Source organism: Vipera berus (genome assembly GCF_964194415.1).
Source record: "Vipera berus genome assembly, chromosome: 1".
Taxonomy (NCBI): domain Eukaryota; kingdom Metazoa; phylum Chordata; class Lepidosauria; order Squamata; family Viperidae; genus Vipera; species Vipera berus.
This window is the reverse complement of record NC_138202.1, coordinates 294406857-294422851: the sequence shown is the minus strand read 5'-3', so window position 1 is coordinate 294422851 and position 15995 is coordinate 294406857. Positions and strand designations below refer to the sequence as shown.

Below are 15995 nucleotides of genomic sequence, written 5' to 3'. Positions count from 1 at the left end.
GCCCATAAAGCCTATTTATACATATCACAAATGTTTTATATTAAATAAAGCTGTATTTTTGTTTTTTCAAAAAAAATTTCCTCAAAACACCGTACTGAAAGAAAGCTATTCCAGAATTGACAGTCATTAACACTTCTCACAGAATGATTATTCAATCTAGGAAATCTTCCATTTTAAACCCAACATTCTTTATTAACATTAACTAAGATAGTAACTTAATAATCAGTATACTAATATACTTAACTTTTTCTGTCACAAGTTTAGCCTCAGTTTATTGACCGTGATATTATGACATCAGATAAAACAAACCTTGTGGGAAGAGTGCAACATCCATCAGCTGTCAGCCTGACTTGAGTTTCATAGCTATCCACAGGACAGGCAACTTGTTGAACAGGAGGGCATTCCACCGTACTACAGTCCACGCTGAACACTGGTGGGAAACAAGGTAAGGGAAAAAAATGAAATAATCTCTTTTTAGGAAGCATAATGTTAAAGTTCGACTGTTTCATTTACTGATATGTCATTTGAACTCTGCTGCTGGAGAAGACTAAATAAGATCACATTTAACCAGGAAAATAAACAAATTGCTGAACAAATTAAGCCAGAATTCTTACTCAAGTTCTCACTCAATAATATAGCTTCATCTATATTATTCTGGGTGAGCACCTGTTACTCGTCCCAGCTTCTGCCAACCTAGCAGTTCGAAAGCACATAAAAATGCAAGTAGAAAAATAGGGACCACTACGGTGGGAAGGTAACAGTGTTCTGTGCGCCTTTGGCGTCTAGTCATGCCAGCCACATGACCACGGAGATGTCCTCGGACAAGCGCTGGCTCTTCGGCTTTGAAACGGAGATGGGCACCGGCCCCTAGAGTCGGAAACGACTAGCACGCATGTGCGGGGGAAACTTTACCTTTATATTATTCTGGACACACTGTGTGGAGACATAATTCCCTTGAAGTCCATAATGCTTGGAACAGTTAAAGAAAAAAGAAAAGAAAAGAATAGCAAGCAGCAGACTGGTTAAATTCTGTTAGGATGCCAATGACTGCATCATTAAGAGACCTAAAAGTCCAAGTTCAATCAGACCATTCTACAGAAAATCTATCCATATAATTGCTAAAGGTTGACATCAACCTGATGAGATTTTAATCAATCATGTCACAGTATAAACATTAAGTGATATTCATAATGTTTTAAAATCAGTTGCTCAATTATTATAAACGTAAAGAGTGGAGCTGTGAGAAGTTTTATTTAGGGTTTTTTTTATTCATGGCCAACATGACTGAATTGCCAAACTCAATTATTTTCAAATTAACTGCCTTTGAATAGATCTGCATAGCTGAATTATGTCAGGTCAATAATCTGAATTGGACTGATGATTTGAATCAGATTAGACCCAACCCACGCATCTCTAAAAATCAGTCATTTACATCAACCATATTTGTTGTAATGCAGGTGCTAAATGATACATGATTTTGAGATCCTATTATTTGTGCTAGAAGATCTACACAAGTTGTTAAGCTTGCTTGGGAACATGTCCAACAGAATTGTAATTAAAAATATATAATAGGTAATGATGAGCAAATTTTAGGCAGTGTGTGGTGAAGCTTTATACCGGGCAAGGGATGTGCAGACTAGATTTAGTGGGTCACTGAGAAATGTATGAATGTGGGAAAGAAAGCTTATTGTAGACATTTCTTGTTTTGGGAAGTTAATATGATGAAGTTACCGTATTTTTGGGACCATAAGACGCACCTGACCATAAGACGCACCCAGTTTTTAGAGCAGGAAAACAAGAAAAATATTCTGAACCAAATAGTACCGGTATACTAAAATATTTAGGGTTAGGGTTAGGGAAAAGGGATCCTATTGTATTATTGTTGTTGCTGTTGTTATTATTTTTTTAAAAAAATAAAGCACGGAAGGGAGTGGGCTTCACAAAAAGGGACTAGAAATGCCAGGGGCAGACACACACACACACAAAAGGGGAGGGGGCGACAGACAGTCTGGGTCTGTCCAGCCTTTTATTCTCCTGCTGCAAAAACTCCCAACAATACCTTTGTCCGAAACACCTCTCATCTCTTTCGAAAGCAATTGGGGAGGCGGGCAGGCGCTGCAGGCTCAAGGGGGGGGAATGGGTGGCAGGGCTCCGCTTGCACGGCCAGGGACTTCCGAGACGATCTGCATTAAAGCCACCTGCGGGAGGGGGGGTCTGATTGGTCGAATGCCTGCCTCCCCCCCTCTCCTTCCCTCCCCACCACCACAGTCGCCCCCTTTTTCCTTGGAATGGGCAGCATCTCCGGGCTTGCATGGGAGGCGAGGGCAGCAGCTGCGGAAGGGCAGTTTTGCAGAGGAGTTAGAAGAGCGTGGCGGCTGCCCACATCCTGTTCTTGCCAGCCAGACAGGAGGAAGAAAAAAAAGGGGTGGGTGGGCTGGGTCTCCCTCGCCTTTGCTGGGGTACCACACCTTCAGACCATTAGATGCACCCTCGTTTCCCCCCCACTTTGGGGGGGGGAAAGTGCATCTTATGGTCCGAAAAATACGGTAATAGGCTAGAATGATGGGATGTTTTGCACAAATATTGCAACTTGTTGCTGAATAAGTTAAAAGCATTATATATTGGCAATAAAGAATGTGTGAGAATAAATGAAATAGTTCAGTGAGCAGGGAGAAAATTAAGGATATCAGATGTTTCCTTTCACTGTTAAATCTATTTATGGATAAAGGAATGACACTACAGGAGTGCTAGCTGGGACCACAAATGTGCCTATACATTTGAATGCATATGATACTGTGTTTTCGGCTGACAAGCTTAACAATTTGCAGAAACCATTAGAAAGGTTGAATGAATATGAAAATTAATGCATAAAAGATTAAGATGCTTTGAAAGGCAAACAGAGTTAACAACTGGAAATATTATATAAATGGTAAAAAAATCAGAGCAAGAAGATGAATTTGTGCAATTTGATAGAACATTTACTTATAGCAATAGAGTTAGAAAAATTTTAAGATGTATAAATGCTGGTAGAACAATACTGCATTGGGTGTTAAGGGGTCTGTTGCAAGGAGTGAATGCTGCTAAAAATGGGAGCATGCTTTTTTCCCCTTGTTATATGAAAGTAAGAGCTGGGCAGAGGAAAAAACCTAAAAATAAATTGTATGAAATTGAAAGAAATGTATGGCAAAACAATGAAAGATAGGATTAAGAACAAATGCATGATGACACAAAACAAAGTGACCAATACTGAATAAGCATATTTATAGAGAGAAAAAATGAGGAGTCAACTGCATATCAAATATATTAGAAAGAAGAGTAAATGCATTAAGACTAATGGGAAAACTGAGAAATTTATACTGAGATGAAGCTGAGTTCTGCAAAAACAGAAAGTTAAGAAGTTTAAAGAAGAAAAAGCAATACATGAAATAATGTGTGAACATGGTACAAGCATATATGATTAACAAGGATAGAAAGATAAGAAGAGTTACATTGAAAGATGCAGACATAAACTGAATTTATCTTATTTATCTCACATTTAATTTCATTTGGTTAATGTCTTTTTCTATGCTTTACTTCCCTTACCTCAAAAAGAATAGAATGATGAATATGTAGGTGAGTATAAGACAACTAAGTGATGGGCGTGTAGGTGTCTAGATTTATACCAGCATACTCAATATTTTCTTGGGCTTATTCACATATAGAATTTCATAAATACATTTTCATCACGTGATGGAATATGATCGTGCCTGCTATCAGCACAAGTGCTAATATTCTGATTCTGAATTCCAAGTAACATAAAATATATACCTAGCAAATCTTGGAATTATACATGCACTTGTCAAGGCTGGTGATGGAAGAATAAGTGCTTCCTAGGCTAGAGGTGGCTATTGTATCTTGGCTACCAAAGGCCTTCATGCAATTCAATTGTTCATTAATCTGGAAGTTCAAGATGGAGAAGTTTAGATGCAACTCCAGAGAACAAATATGTATTTCTCTGACTTTACATTATATTAGGTAAGCAATTATTATATTTGAAGTTTCATTCTTGTCTGCAGTAAACATTCTAATCTAGCCAAGCTGGGTCTGGGAATCTTCTAGCAAGTTTAGCTAAGAACAACCTAAGTGTCTGAAAATCTGAGAATTATTGCATAGGCATGATACGCCAACAAAAACCCCTGGTTCTGAGAACTTTCCATCTTTTGCTCTGGATGGGGTTGCATTGCCCCAGATAGAACCTACATGTAATTTAAGGAGATCCATCTGGACACAAGGCTTCTATTCAAAGAACAGATGGCAGCTGTGACCAGAGGTTTTTGGAGAAGCTTTGGACAGTTTGTTGTGTGCTGACTGTACCTGTCCCTGGACTGAGATGCTCACAATCACTCATGCCTTAGTCACTTCCTCATTGGATTATTATAACATACTGTAACATACTGTACATCGAGCTGCCTTTGAAGAGTATTTGGAAGTTTCAGCTCATGTAAAATTCATTAGCGCAGACAGTAAATGGGCACTGGTCATTTGGCGTATGTTATTATTACAGTTCGTCATACAGTCAGTCAGATGTTCAGACTGGATTTGGCATCAACATCATCATCATCATCAATTTTATTTGCTGCCTATCTCACTTTGGGGCTACTTTAGGCTGCTCACAACCATTAAAAACCCAAAAGAAATAAAAAGGAAGTTTAAACAAAACAACAGTAAAATAATAGAACAATAAAGCAAACAAAGAAAAAGAAAATATATATTTGTTTTGTGAGCTGCATTGGCTAGCAGTATTCTTTCAAGATGCAGATAGTTATCTTCAAAACCTTTCATGGGTTGAGACTGGGATACTTATGGAACCATCTCTCCCTGATGGTACTATCTTTCCTATTAGATCTGGCAGGAGAGGCATGCATAAGGGGCCTTTTGTGAGGCAGTGTCAGGAAGAGACCTTTTCTGTCATGTGCCTACCATCTAGAACAGAGGTCACCAACCTTTTCATGCTGGCGGCCCAGAGGGAAAGGCAGCAGTTGTGAAATTTGCACGCACATTCATGCACAGAAACAGGGCCATGTGCAAACGTGGCCATGCGTACTCACACGGTGCTAGCAGCCCCGTTTGCGCAAGCACGCAGGTGTTAGCTGCCACTGCTGCTGCTAGCCCCGCGTTCATGTGCAAATGGGCCACACAACCTGCACAGCGCTAGTGGCCCCATTTACACGTGTGCATGTGCTAGCTGCCGCCTCTGCTAGCATTGTGTGCATGTACAAGCGGGCTGTGCAACCCACGTACACTAGCAGTCCTATTTGTGCAGGCACACAGGCGCTAGCCATCACCCCTGCTAGCCCCACACACAGGCGCAAACAGGTCTGTGGGCTCTAGCGCAAGTACGGGTGAGCAGGGCACACTCCCGCAGTGGGCCAGCGGACCATCGGTTGAGGACCCCTGCTCTACAACATTATCTCCTTGAGATCAGGCTTTCACTGACCCTAGTTTGTTAGATTTATATCTTGCCTTATGTATAGGAGTTCAAAGTGGCATTCAATGCACTCCCCCTTCCTACTGTTCTCTACAACAAAAACTCTGCGGAAGAGGTTGAACCAAAAGAGAGTGATTGTCAGACCCCAAACCAAAAATGACATGTGCAGATTCTTCCAAACTGAATTCTTTAACTGTTTCGTATCTATAAACAAAATCATGCAAAACTGAGTGCTTTACCATTTGCATCTACCATACAATCCATAACTATTAGGGAAGGGCTGTGTTTACCTTCCTTCTCTCACACATAATATCCAGACTGAATTGCCTTTTACTTCTCTAGAATGTACTCCTTCCTTCCTGGGAATCCACCTCTTCACTACATTCCATCACAGTGACTGAGCCAAAGTTACCCAATGAGGCCGTTACGGCTGAAGTGGACTTGATTTTCCTCAATGTAGCGTTAACCACAACTACTATGTCACAGTGACTCATTTTTTTTTACTCAGTTCTTTTGAGTTTCCAAAATATTTAATTCCAATGATTATATTTTATTTAGTTAAAGGGCCAGAATGTAAGCAACTGTCGTTATACCTAGGATATATTTTCAAACAGTTGAGAATACTTCTCAGACTATAAATACTATCATAATGTAGCCATATACAATCTCCAGACTGCATTTTCTATTATACAGATAAAGGTGATAAAATAATAAAATCATTACTCTGTGTGGCTGTGTTTAGAACAAAGTCCTCTCATCATTTTGCAAGAACACTGGGAACCTCTGTGCAAGCTCAGCACAAAACTAGAATACATAGCTGGATTTATTTTTCCAGTTTGACTAACTCATGGATTCAGATTGCTTTAAAGATGATTTCAAAGACAATTACAATCACTACACACTGCAGTCTGTCTTTTTTTGAAGCAACAAAAGATAAAAAGACTATCTGACTACCTCATGAATTTATATGCCAGCACACAGGTTAATAGCCTGCTACCTCATCTGATCTTTCGCTATGTTTTTTCCCCCCACGTTTTTGAGGATCCTCTCAAAGACTGAACAATTCTGACATAGTCAAACTTTCAGGCCAGCCATATTTGAAGTATCTGCCTCATTTAATTGGTAGGAACTTTATTATTAGGGTTTTTGTGTTTGAAACAATGTGATATGGAAATGTTGGCCTAGGAGTCTTTTGTTTCAGTAGTGGGAACAGACACATACAAGAGTCCATATTAAATTATATATAAGCTTTGAAAAAAAACTGACCAGGACGGGACAGAAAAGAAGAGTACACCTTACCTGGTTTACATTCATAGAAATCGCAGCATTCCCCTGGTTTTCCTGATGCTTTAGAAACCAGTATGTTCAAGTAGCCGGGTTGGCAGACCTTCCTTAAACATCCTGCAGGATTGCAAACACAGCGGCTTGGAAGAGGGCAGCATTCTCCAGGGGGAGCATAGCCTTCAATCAGAATGGAGTCCTCTGGGCAGCGTGGAGAAAACTGCACTTCACAACGCGCTTTGGAGCAGTCCGGTTTTTCTTCTGAAAGCAAGAGAGTAAGCACACGTCAGGAAGACATTACCTGATATTTGAAGCTTCACAGTGACAAAAAGTCAAGCAGACATATTTTAAAAGTTCTTTTTTAAAAAAAAAATAATGCCACCTACCCAGCCAGCTTACAATGCAGTAGTGATTCTTGAAGAACAGAAAAGTTCATAAAGAAGATGGTTTTACAAGGGATATTTCTAATAAACCTTTTCCTTAAAGATGCACATTTTCCTTAAAGATGCATGTTTGCTTGCTTGATTTTTTTTACTTACAATAAATAGCCTGAATCAAAATTCAATGAGACGAGATAATCATTTGTACTCCTTACAGAGATGAAGACAATGATCACACAGAACACTAAAAATATTTGGTTGCCTTAAGGACAGAAGCCTAGCCAAGTCTCTACATATTTAGACTATTTGTCTATGTCTTAGTGAAGAGTACTTTATTTCTTAAAATCTTTTTGAATTTTTCCCCCCAGGTGGATTATAGGTGAGAGTTATTTGAATTGCAATCATTTACTGCATGAGGTGGGGGGGAGGAGAGGGTTCCTTGCAAAAAGTGTAGGGGCAAAAGGCTTATTGTGAACTGAGTCAGGTTTTTCAGAAATGTTTGTCTCAGCCGATGGAAGAGTTTAAATTAGTTCTTTAGTTATTATTTTAAGGAATGCTACTTTTCATTTTAGCAGAAGTTCATAAAAAAGCTACTATTTCAAACAATAATACAAAATATTTTTATTTATTTAATTATTTTTATTTTTTATTTGTATACGGCCTTTATTATTTTTAGAAATAACTCAAGGTGGTACACTTATCCAACACAACTTCCTCCTTCTATTTTCCTCACAACAAACTGCAAGGTGTATTGGTCTGAGAAAGAGTGACTGGCGTAAAGTAATCTAGCTGACTTTCATGGCTAAGGCAGGAGTAGAACTCACTGGTTTCTAGCTTGGTGCCTTAACCATTAGACCAAACTGTCTCAAAAATACCAACAAAACCAGCAATAAAACTCATACGTAACAGCAATAAAAACTGCAGCAGGCTAAATAACCTGTTAAAATCAAGTAGATAATGCAATTTTTCATATGCAAACAGATACAATAACTTTTTGTCACATTCCACATAATTGTTTAAGTCGATGGATGAAATAGGTTTGAGCAATGGCAGCAGAGTGAAAGAAATTATGCTGCTTATTTGAGCACAAAAATTGTTAAAATTTAATTCCTTTTTTTGGCAATTTATTAATTTTCCTTTGTTTCACATTAAGTATTCTCCATCTTAAAACAAAATACTTAAAGCCGATTAGGAATAAATAAACCATTTTCTGTTACAGTAGTCTTGGATTAACATGAAGAGGCATCCACAGATTTAGTCATGAGAATTTTCCCTACTACTGTTTCCACATTCACAGGATTTGGGAAATCAAAGGTTCACAGCAAGGACAAATAGCTAGCGAGATAAGCCAATGCAGTAGAATGGTTGAATAGTCTCTCTAGTTTGATTCAAATCTTGTTCTAATATTTCTCCTAGTGATACAAAATGGCTTACATTATCTGTCTGTCTATCAAAGAATAATCAATAGAGAACAGCAGCTTATCACTTTTGCCTGCAAGAATCCAGAAGACCACTCTGCTACCATCTAATATAGGCCACGTATTAGTAGTAGTTAATAATTGCAATTTTTCCTTTCCCATACAAAGCATGCAGTGTTTTTAAACCTACTTGAAAACAAAAGCTTTTCTTATGCATAGTAATTGTTGCTAATAAATCATACTTTGTAAAATGGTATGCAAATAATGCTCTTATAATCAACAGCACTGGATGTTATCACACTGCTTGCAGCACACTCCTTCATAACTCTCAGAAACTTCAAATAACTTGCATTATTTTGGTTTTCTGTTTTCGCTTTTGTCAATTCGCATGTTAGATGCAGCTATTCTCTCTCTCTATACCCAACTTTTTACTAGCTTAATCCCTCATGCAATGTCTACTACTGTCATCTTTGCTAGAACAAGTGCTGGACCTTCCTTAGAACTGGGAGGAGGTGAATCAAAAGAGTATAATTATTACAATATTTAGTTTTTCAAAGGAGCATAATTATTACGCTGTTTAATCTTTTTAAATAACTCAATGCGTTAATAAATCCATTATTGTTTAAACAATATTAAAATAGATCAATGCCTTTTTGTAGACTTGTTGTTGTTGTTAGTTGCGAAGTCGTGTCCGACCCATCGCGACCCTATGGACAACGTTCCTCCAGGCCTTCCTGTCATCCACCATCCTCCGGAGTCCATTCAAGCTCACACCCACTGCTTCAGTGACTCCATCCAGCCACCTCATTCTCTGTCGTCCCCTTCTTCTATTGCCCTCAATCTTTCCCAGCATTAGGCTCTTCTCCAGTGAGTCCTTCCTTCTCATTAGATGGCCAAAGTATTTGAGTTTTAGCTTCAGGATCTGGCCTTCTAAAGAGCAGTCAGGGTTGATCTCCTCTAGGACTGACCGGTTTGATCGCCTTGCAGTCCAAGGGACTCGCAGGAGTCTTCTCCAGCACCAGAGTTCAAAGGCTTCAATTCTTTGGCGTTCAGCCTTTCTTATGGTCCAGCTTTCACTGCCATACATTGCAACTGGGAAGACCATAGCCTTGACTATACGCACTTTTGTTGACAGGGTGATGTCTCTGCTTTTTAGTGTGCTGTCTAGATTTGCCATGGCTTTCCTCCCCAGGAGCAAGCGTCTTTTAATTTCTTGGCTACAGTCCCCATCTGCAGTGATCTTGGAGCCCAGGAAAATAAAATCTGTCACTACCTCCATTTCTTCCCCATCTATTTGCCAGGAATTGAGAGGGCCAGATGCCATGATCTTGGTTTTCTTAATGTTTAGTTTCAACCCAAGTTTTGCACTCTCCTTCTTCACTCGCAACAAGAGGCTCTTTAGTTCCTCTTCACTTTCTGCCATTAGAGTGGTGTCATCTGCATATCTTAGGTTGTTGATGTTTCTTCCGGCAATCTTAATTCCAACTTTTGATTCATCTAGCCCTGCCTTTCTCATGATGTGCTCTGCATATAAATTAAATAGGCAAGGTGACAGTATACAGCCTTGCCGGACTCCTTTCCCAATTTTGAACCAATCAGTGGTTCCGTGTCCAGTTCTCACTGTTGCTTCTTGGCCCGCATATAGGTTTCTCAAAAGACAAATAAGATGGTCTGGTATGCCCATCTCTTTAAGGACTTGCCACAGTTTGTTATGATCCACACAATCAAAGGCTTTAGCATAGTCAATGAAGCAGAAGTAGATGTTTTTCTGGAACTCTCTAGCTTTCTCCATGATCCAGCGTATGTTAGCAATTTGATCTCTAGTTCCTCTGCCTCTTCGAAATCCTGCCTGTACTTCTGGTAGTTCTCGATCCACATACTGCTGGAGTCTAGCTTGTAGAATTTTAAGCATAACTTTACTAGCATGAGAAATGAGTGCAATGGTGCGATAGTTTGAACATTCTTTGGCACTGCCTTTCTTTGGAATTGGAATGTAGACTAGTTAGGAATAATTAGTGGGGCAGTCTATCCTTGCTTATTTCAGTTGTGCAGTGCTGAACCACTCAAGAAAATGGAAAGGCAAAGACTTGAGCATAAAGTCACAATTCTGACCACAGAGCTAAACATCAGTTACTAGTTGAGAAATAACTTCTGTCCTACCCTTCCTTCTACGGCCACCATCTGCAGCTCATGGGTATCTGAGCGAACACTTAATAAACATTAACTGAAACATGGTCTGGAAAAATCCTGCAACTTTTTAATGGGGCATAATGCTTAGGATTTTAGTGAAGTGTTCATGCACTCTGAGGGTAATTATTTCCTATTAATTTTGCATGATAACCTCAAAACATTTATTTAATACAGCAACAATTTCACAATTGAGTTATTTAAGAACATTTAATTGGAAATATTATAAGGATGTGTTTACTTGTTATCATTTAATGACTAAATTGTTTTTCCTTTCTTCTTTCCATTTGACTCCAGAGAACAATAGTGACACTGCAGATTCCTCTCAACATCCTATGAAAGTTGTTGTAAAAAGATTGTAGTAAAAGATTGTAGTAAAGACTATAGTAAAAATTAATTCTGATAGCTTGATTACCTCCTTCGGTAGTCTGATTGTGGTTTTGTTCCTTATTATCACCCTGCATTAGTGTTAAGTGCTACTTTAGGAACGGAATGGACTAGGGTAAAGTATAAAGACTGTAAAAATCAGCTGATTACATATTGTCCTGATTAAATTACTTAATTTTTACAATGTATTCCCTATTTTGCAACTTATCTAGCTAATTATTTTTCTTCATTTGTCAAAAGTATTCAAATCTCACTGCATTTTAGAGGTTTCCATGTTATCAGGCCACCTGAATGAGGCCTGGGCTGTATATCTGCAATCTCCTACTTTACAAGGCTTAACTGGTTTTGAACTTTGCACAAATCTCTCAGCTACTTGACACAGCTTGGCCAGATAAAATCTTTATGGCAAACCAGTGAACTCAGATGAAATGGTTAGTCCCATGTCTGCATGGCAGGCAACCACTGTATCTTTTCCCTACCTGTTCCATGTTTCAAAGGACTCTTTGCCCTGCCCCTCATAGTTTTGAAGGCATGTAAACAGCTGCCCTGAGAATCTTTCTCTTTCCACTTGTTTCTCACAAATGCTACTGTCCTGTTTGCAATTTGGAGATTATCATAGCTATTTTAATCTCCTTCTAACCTTGCAGAAGGAAACCATCACTCCCTTCTCCAGCATAAGTCTAGTTTACTCCTATCTTTACTGCATTGTCAGTGATTTTTACTGTTAATGATATGGAGGTTCTAAGCTATTTCTCAAGGAACAACAAATATCCTATGATTTGCTGACCTCTTTATTATATAGTATGGGCTGCCTTAAGAATAAAATAGTAAAAACCCAGAAAACCCAGGACAAAAAAGATCTGAAATAATGGTCAGAAATGCTTTATCCAATGGTAGACTTTCAGAAACAGTATCAAGGAACAAGAAGAGTTGCAGATACTGTATAATGCAAATAAAATGAAAACTGGGACATCATCCACAGAAAAATTAAGCTAAAATAGTCATGGACAGAAAAAAGAAGAAGGGTAGAAAACATGGTAAAAAAGACATAAAACTTTCAGACTGAGAGCAATACACAGGGCCATAGGGCTACTCCATGTGGATTACCATTTTTCATATTTTTCTTCTCTTGTAACTCTTGAAGATGTTCATATTGCATAGTACAGAAAAGGAAAACAACAACAACAAATATTTATTCATATCTGGAGCATATCTAATTTAAAAACCACTTTACATGCACAAAGAATTGCTTATCCAGTTGGTCTGAAATGAGCAATGAAAAATAAAAGTTACAAATTCAAATAACTTATCACAATTGACAAATCACATTGACAATTTCTGTCAATGAAGATTATTGGGAAATAATCTTAATAAACAATGGGTGTATCTCCAACAAAATGACTGGAAGACTATATGCAAATATATCAAATATTTTAGAAAAGGCATAAGAATTACTGAACACTTACTAGTTTGTGTTTACAGTAAAAATATAATTTGCTTATTCTAGCTCTGAAATCTAAATCTTTGACCAAACTTGACATGCTAGTTAATGTACAACATGTAAGAATTGCCAGTATGATAGATGTTCAATGATTTCATATTACATTTTATTACCTGGAACATTTTTGTTTCATCATAGTGTTTATGAAATAAAATAATGTTTATTAAAGCACTGCATAGCACTCATGGCATTTTATAACCTTATATTGTATGCATATTTTAAATATGCATAGAAGTTGTCCTTGACTTACAACCCCAATTGGGACTAGAATTTCTATTATAGTCACGGAGGTTGTAAAGTGAGTAATCACATGACTGAACCTGATTTTATGACCATTTTTACCATGGTTGAAGTTAATCCAATTTCCCCAAATGGGCTTTTTTTTGCCAGAAACCAGCAAAAAATGTCACAAATTGCAATCATATGACTGCAGGATAATGCAAATAGTCGTAAATGTGAATTGGTTGCCAAGTGCCTGAATTGTGATCACAGAACTGTATGGTGATGGGTGGGGCAATGGCCTTACGTGCGAGTACAGGTTGCAAAGTACTTTTCCCAGGGCCATTGTGACTTTGAACTAATGTTAAATGAATCGACATGTATCAAGGATTACCTGTAATAACAGGCAATATTTATCAGGGCTGTGCTAAACCCTTTGGAAAAAGTGCTTTGGAATGGAATTTATTTCTCAAAGCAAAGGGGCTGTGCATTTACAGTGACAACTGGAAGCCATTTTCAAAATTGCACCAGCCTGGGAAAAAAGCATGGCTGCTTTAATAATCAAAATGGGAGTTTCCTATACTCTCCTTAATTCCGAAGCATCTCTTTTGAAGAATTTGTACAGCTCTAATAGTTACTAAATTGTGCATCATATTGTGATTAAAACATTCTTTCATGTTTTCTAAAATCTTACATACTTTTATATTGTTAAAATCTAATCCAAAACACCTTTCTTCCACTTGGAGGTAAACTACAGCTGTCACTGAAAGTGATGCCAAACAATAGAAGTACTGTACAGTGACACAAGGGCAGGAAGGAAATATTAAAAGGATTAGAGATAAACAAGAAAAATGAGTATCCAGCTGAAGCGGGCAGGCAGACAGGCAATTCTACAGGAATGAAAAATACTCAAAAAAGGAATTTAGGATATCAAAAGGATAGTTAATTCGATTTTAAAGAGAGATTACATTAGATACACTTTATATATCATCCCTCACAAATGAACCGATAGAAGTAGAAACTACACCAAGCTTTTATGTAATCGTCAAATCATATCTGGACTCTTGCGTTCAAAAGAGATTGGTTTTAGATTTTTACAAAGAAGATTTTAGAAAACAATGGATTTGTCAAACTGGAACATAAATATGAACAAAGTAAGATGAACCTCCATATTTAGTAATACAGTATACCGTATTAAGATGACACCAGGAGTAGGCACCACAAAGGGTTTGCAAGCATTCAAGACTTCTTAATTTGCAAGCATTCCAGATTTCCTGAAAACCTGCCCCCCCCCCCGACTGCTTTGTACTGCTCCAGGGCTTTTCTTTTTAGGGCAATATGAGGTGGCTTTTGTTTTGAGAGCAATATGAGGTAGCCAATATAGAACAATATAGAACAATATATTTACAGACTGTATTAATTTAGGGCCAATTAGTCCAGCTCATTTGGCTTCAGCCTTTCCATAATTTAAAAATAAATAAATATAAATTAAATTTGCATTCTGCCTTGTTTTTCTCCCCTCACAATGTCTTACAAGGCAGGGTGGAATAAGCCCAACTGACCGTTCAACAAGCCAAATGGCTGAACTTGAATTTGAAACCTTCCCATAGCTAGTCCCAAAATTAGCTAAAGGTTGACCTATGCATTAAATTAGCATTCTAATTTAAGCCCCTGGAAACTTTTGCTGCTATTGACAAAACAAAGGGGGGTGAAAGAGATTGTTGAGAGGCTGAGAAAGTAAAGGAAGAGAGAACAGACGTAACAAGACCAGACTCAGGAGACAGGTCCATAGGAGGTTTATCTTACAAATGGCAATTCAGCCCATGCAACAAAAAACCTGGGGAAAACATTTCAAATTATTCAAAGAGACTCCGCCTTAAAAAATCTGCTATAAGTAAAAGCTGAAAATTTCTAAAATTTGCTAGCCATATTTGTCAATCTGATAAAAAGGCACATCTAAGTTCAAATTCCTGCTCAACTAGGAGAATCAATAGATAAATTTGTCCTACCTGCAAATTTATCTTAGCCTATTGTGATTTTTTTTCAGCTCCCTTTTGGTGTACTTGAGCCAGCATTGTATTCTCTATAAAGGTAAAGGTAAAGGTTCCCCCGCACATGCGTGCTAGTCGTTTCCGACTCTAGGGGCCGGTGCTCATCTCCGTTTCAAAGCCGAAGAGCCAGCGCTTGTCCGAGGACGCCTCTGTGGTCATGTGGCCGGCATGACTAGACGGCAAAGGCACACGGAATGCTGTTACCTTCCCACCGTAGTGGTCCCTATTTTTCTACTTGCTTTCGAACTGCTAGGTTGGCAGTAGCTTGGACGAGTAACAGGCGCTCACTCTGCTACGCGGCACTCGGGATTCGACCCGCCAAACTGCCAACCTTCTGATCGACAAGCTCAGCGTCCTAACCCACTGAGCCACCATGTCCCCGTATTCTCTATACAGAGGCACAAGCTATATGGTGTAAGGCTTTCTTTTACAATGAGGTGTTGAAAGAGCCCTCATTTAATTCACAGGATATCATTGATAGGTTTGCCTTTTCGGAGATTTTTTTCCTGAAAATGCATCTTTTTCACAGAATTTTCAAGTGTCACAAATGCAGCCACAAACACATCCAGCTCAAGTTGACTGGAGGCAAGTGAAGAGCCCCTTTATAGCTCAGTACTTTTCTTCCTTGGTTTCTCTTCTGTTTGACTTGAACCACGGCTATTGCTTCAGTCCCCAATTTGACTCCTTTTGTGAGGAAAGCTTACAGCTGTAAAGTGTTGCTAGTTTACCCATCTGAGTAGAGAAAAAACGATTCCTTCCCTACATGCCTCCTGAAGTTTGTACTGCCCTGACAGTATTCCATTCTCCAGCTTCTGGTTTCCATTTAATCCCATTCTAGATTAAGTTTTGGTAGCAGGGGAAATTTCCTATTTATGTCTTATGTATGCAACACCTAAAATGTTCTGATGCCTATCTATGAATTGTTGAAGATAAAATTAAAATTCATGGGAAAAGCCAACTGATGGTTTGAATTTATTGGGATAAAATGATTAATTTACAATGATTAGCATATACGGTAGATGTCTATGGACATTCTCAGTCATCCAGGACATAGTTGTCCCAAAGATATTTTTTTTTCCACGAGGCAACTGGACTTTGTTTTTC

The 15995-nt window shown here is 38.4% G+C and overlaps 1 protein-coding gene across 1 annotated transcript in view; it reads right to left on the bottom strand.

Annotated features, from left to right (window-relative positions):
• Positions 1-15995, bottom strand: part of CRIM1 (cysteine rich transmembrane BMP regulator 1) — a 146792-nt gene that overhangs the window by 59480 nt on the left and 71317 nt on the right. The window contains exons 3-4 of the mRNA XM_081331327.1: positions 6767-7009; positions 310-430 (exon numbers count right to left, since the gene is read on the bottom strand). Coding sequence (XP_081187453.1) covers positions 310-430; positions 6767-7009 — 364 coding nt within the window. The remainder of the gene's footprint in view (positions 1-309; positions 431-6766; positions 7010-15995) is intronic.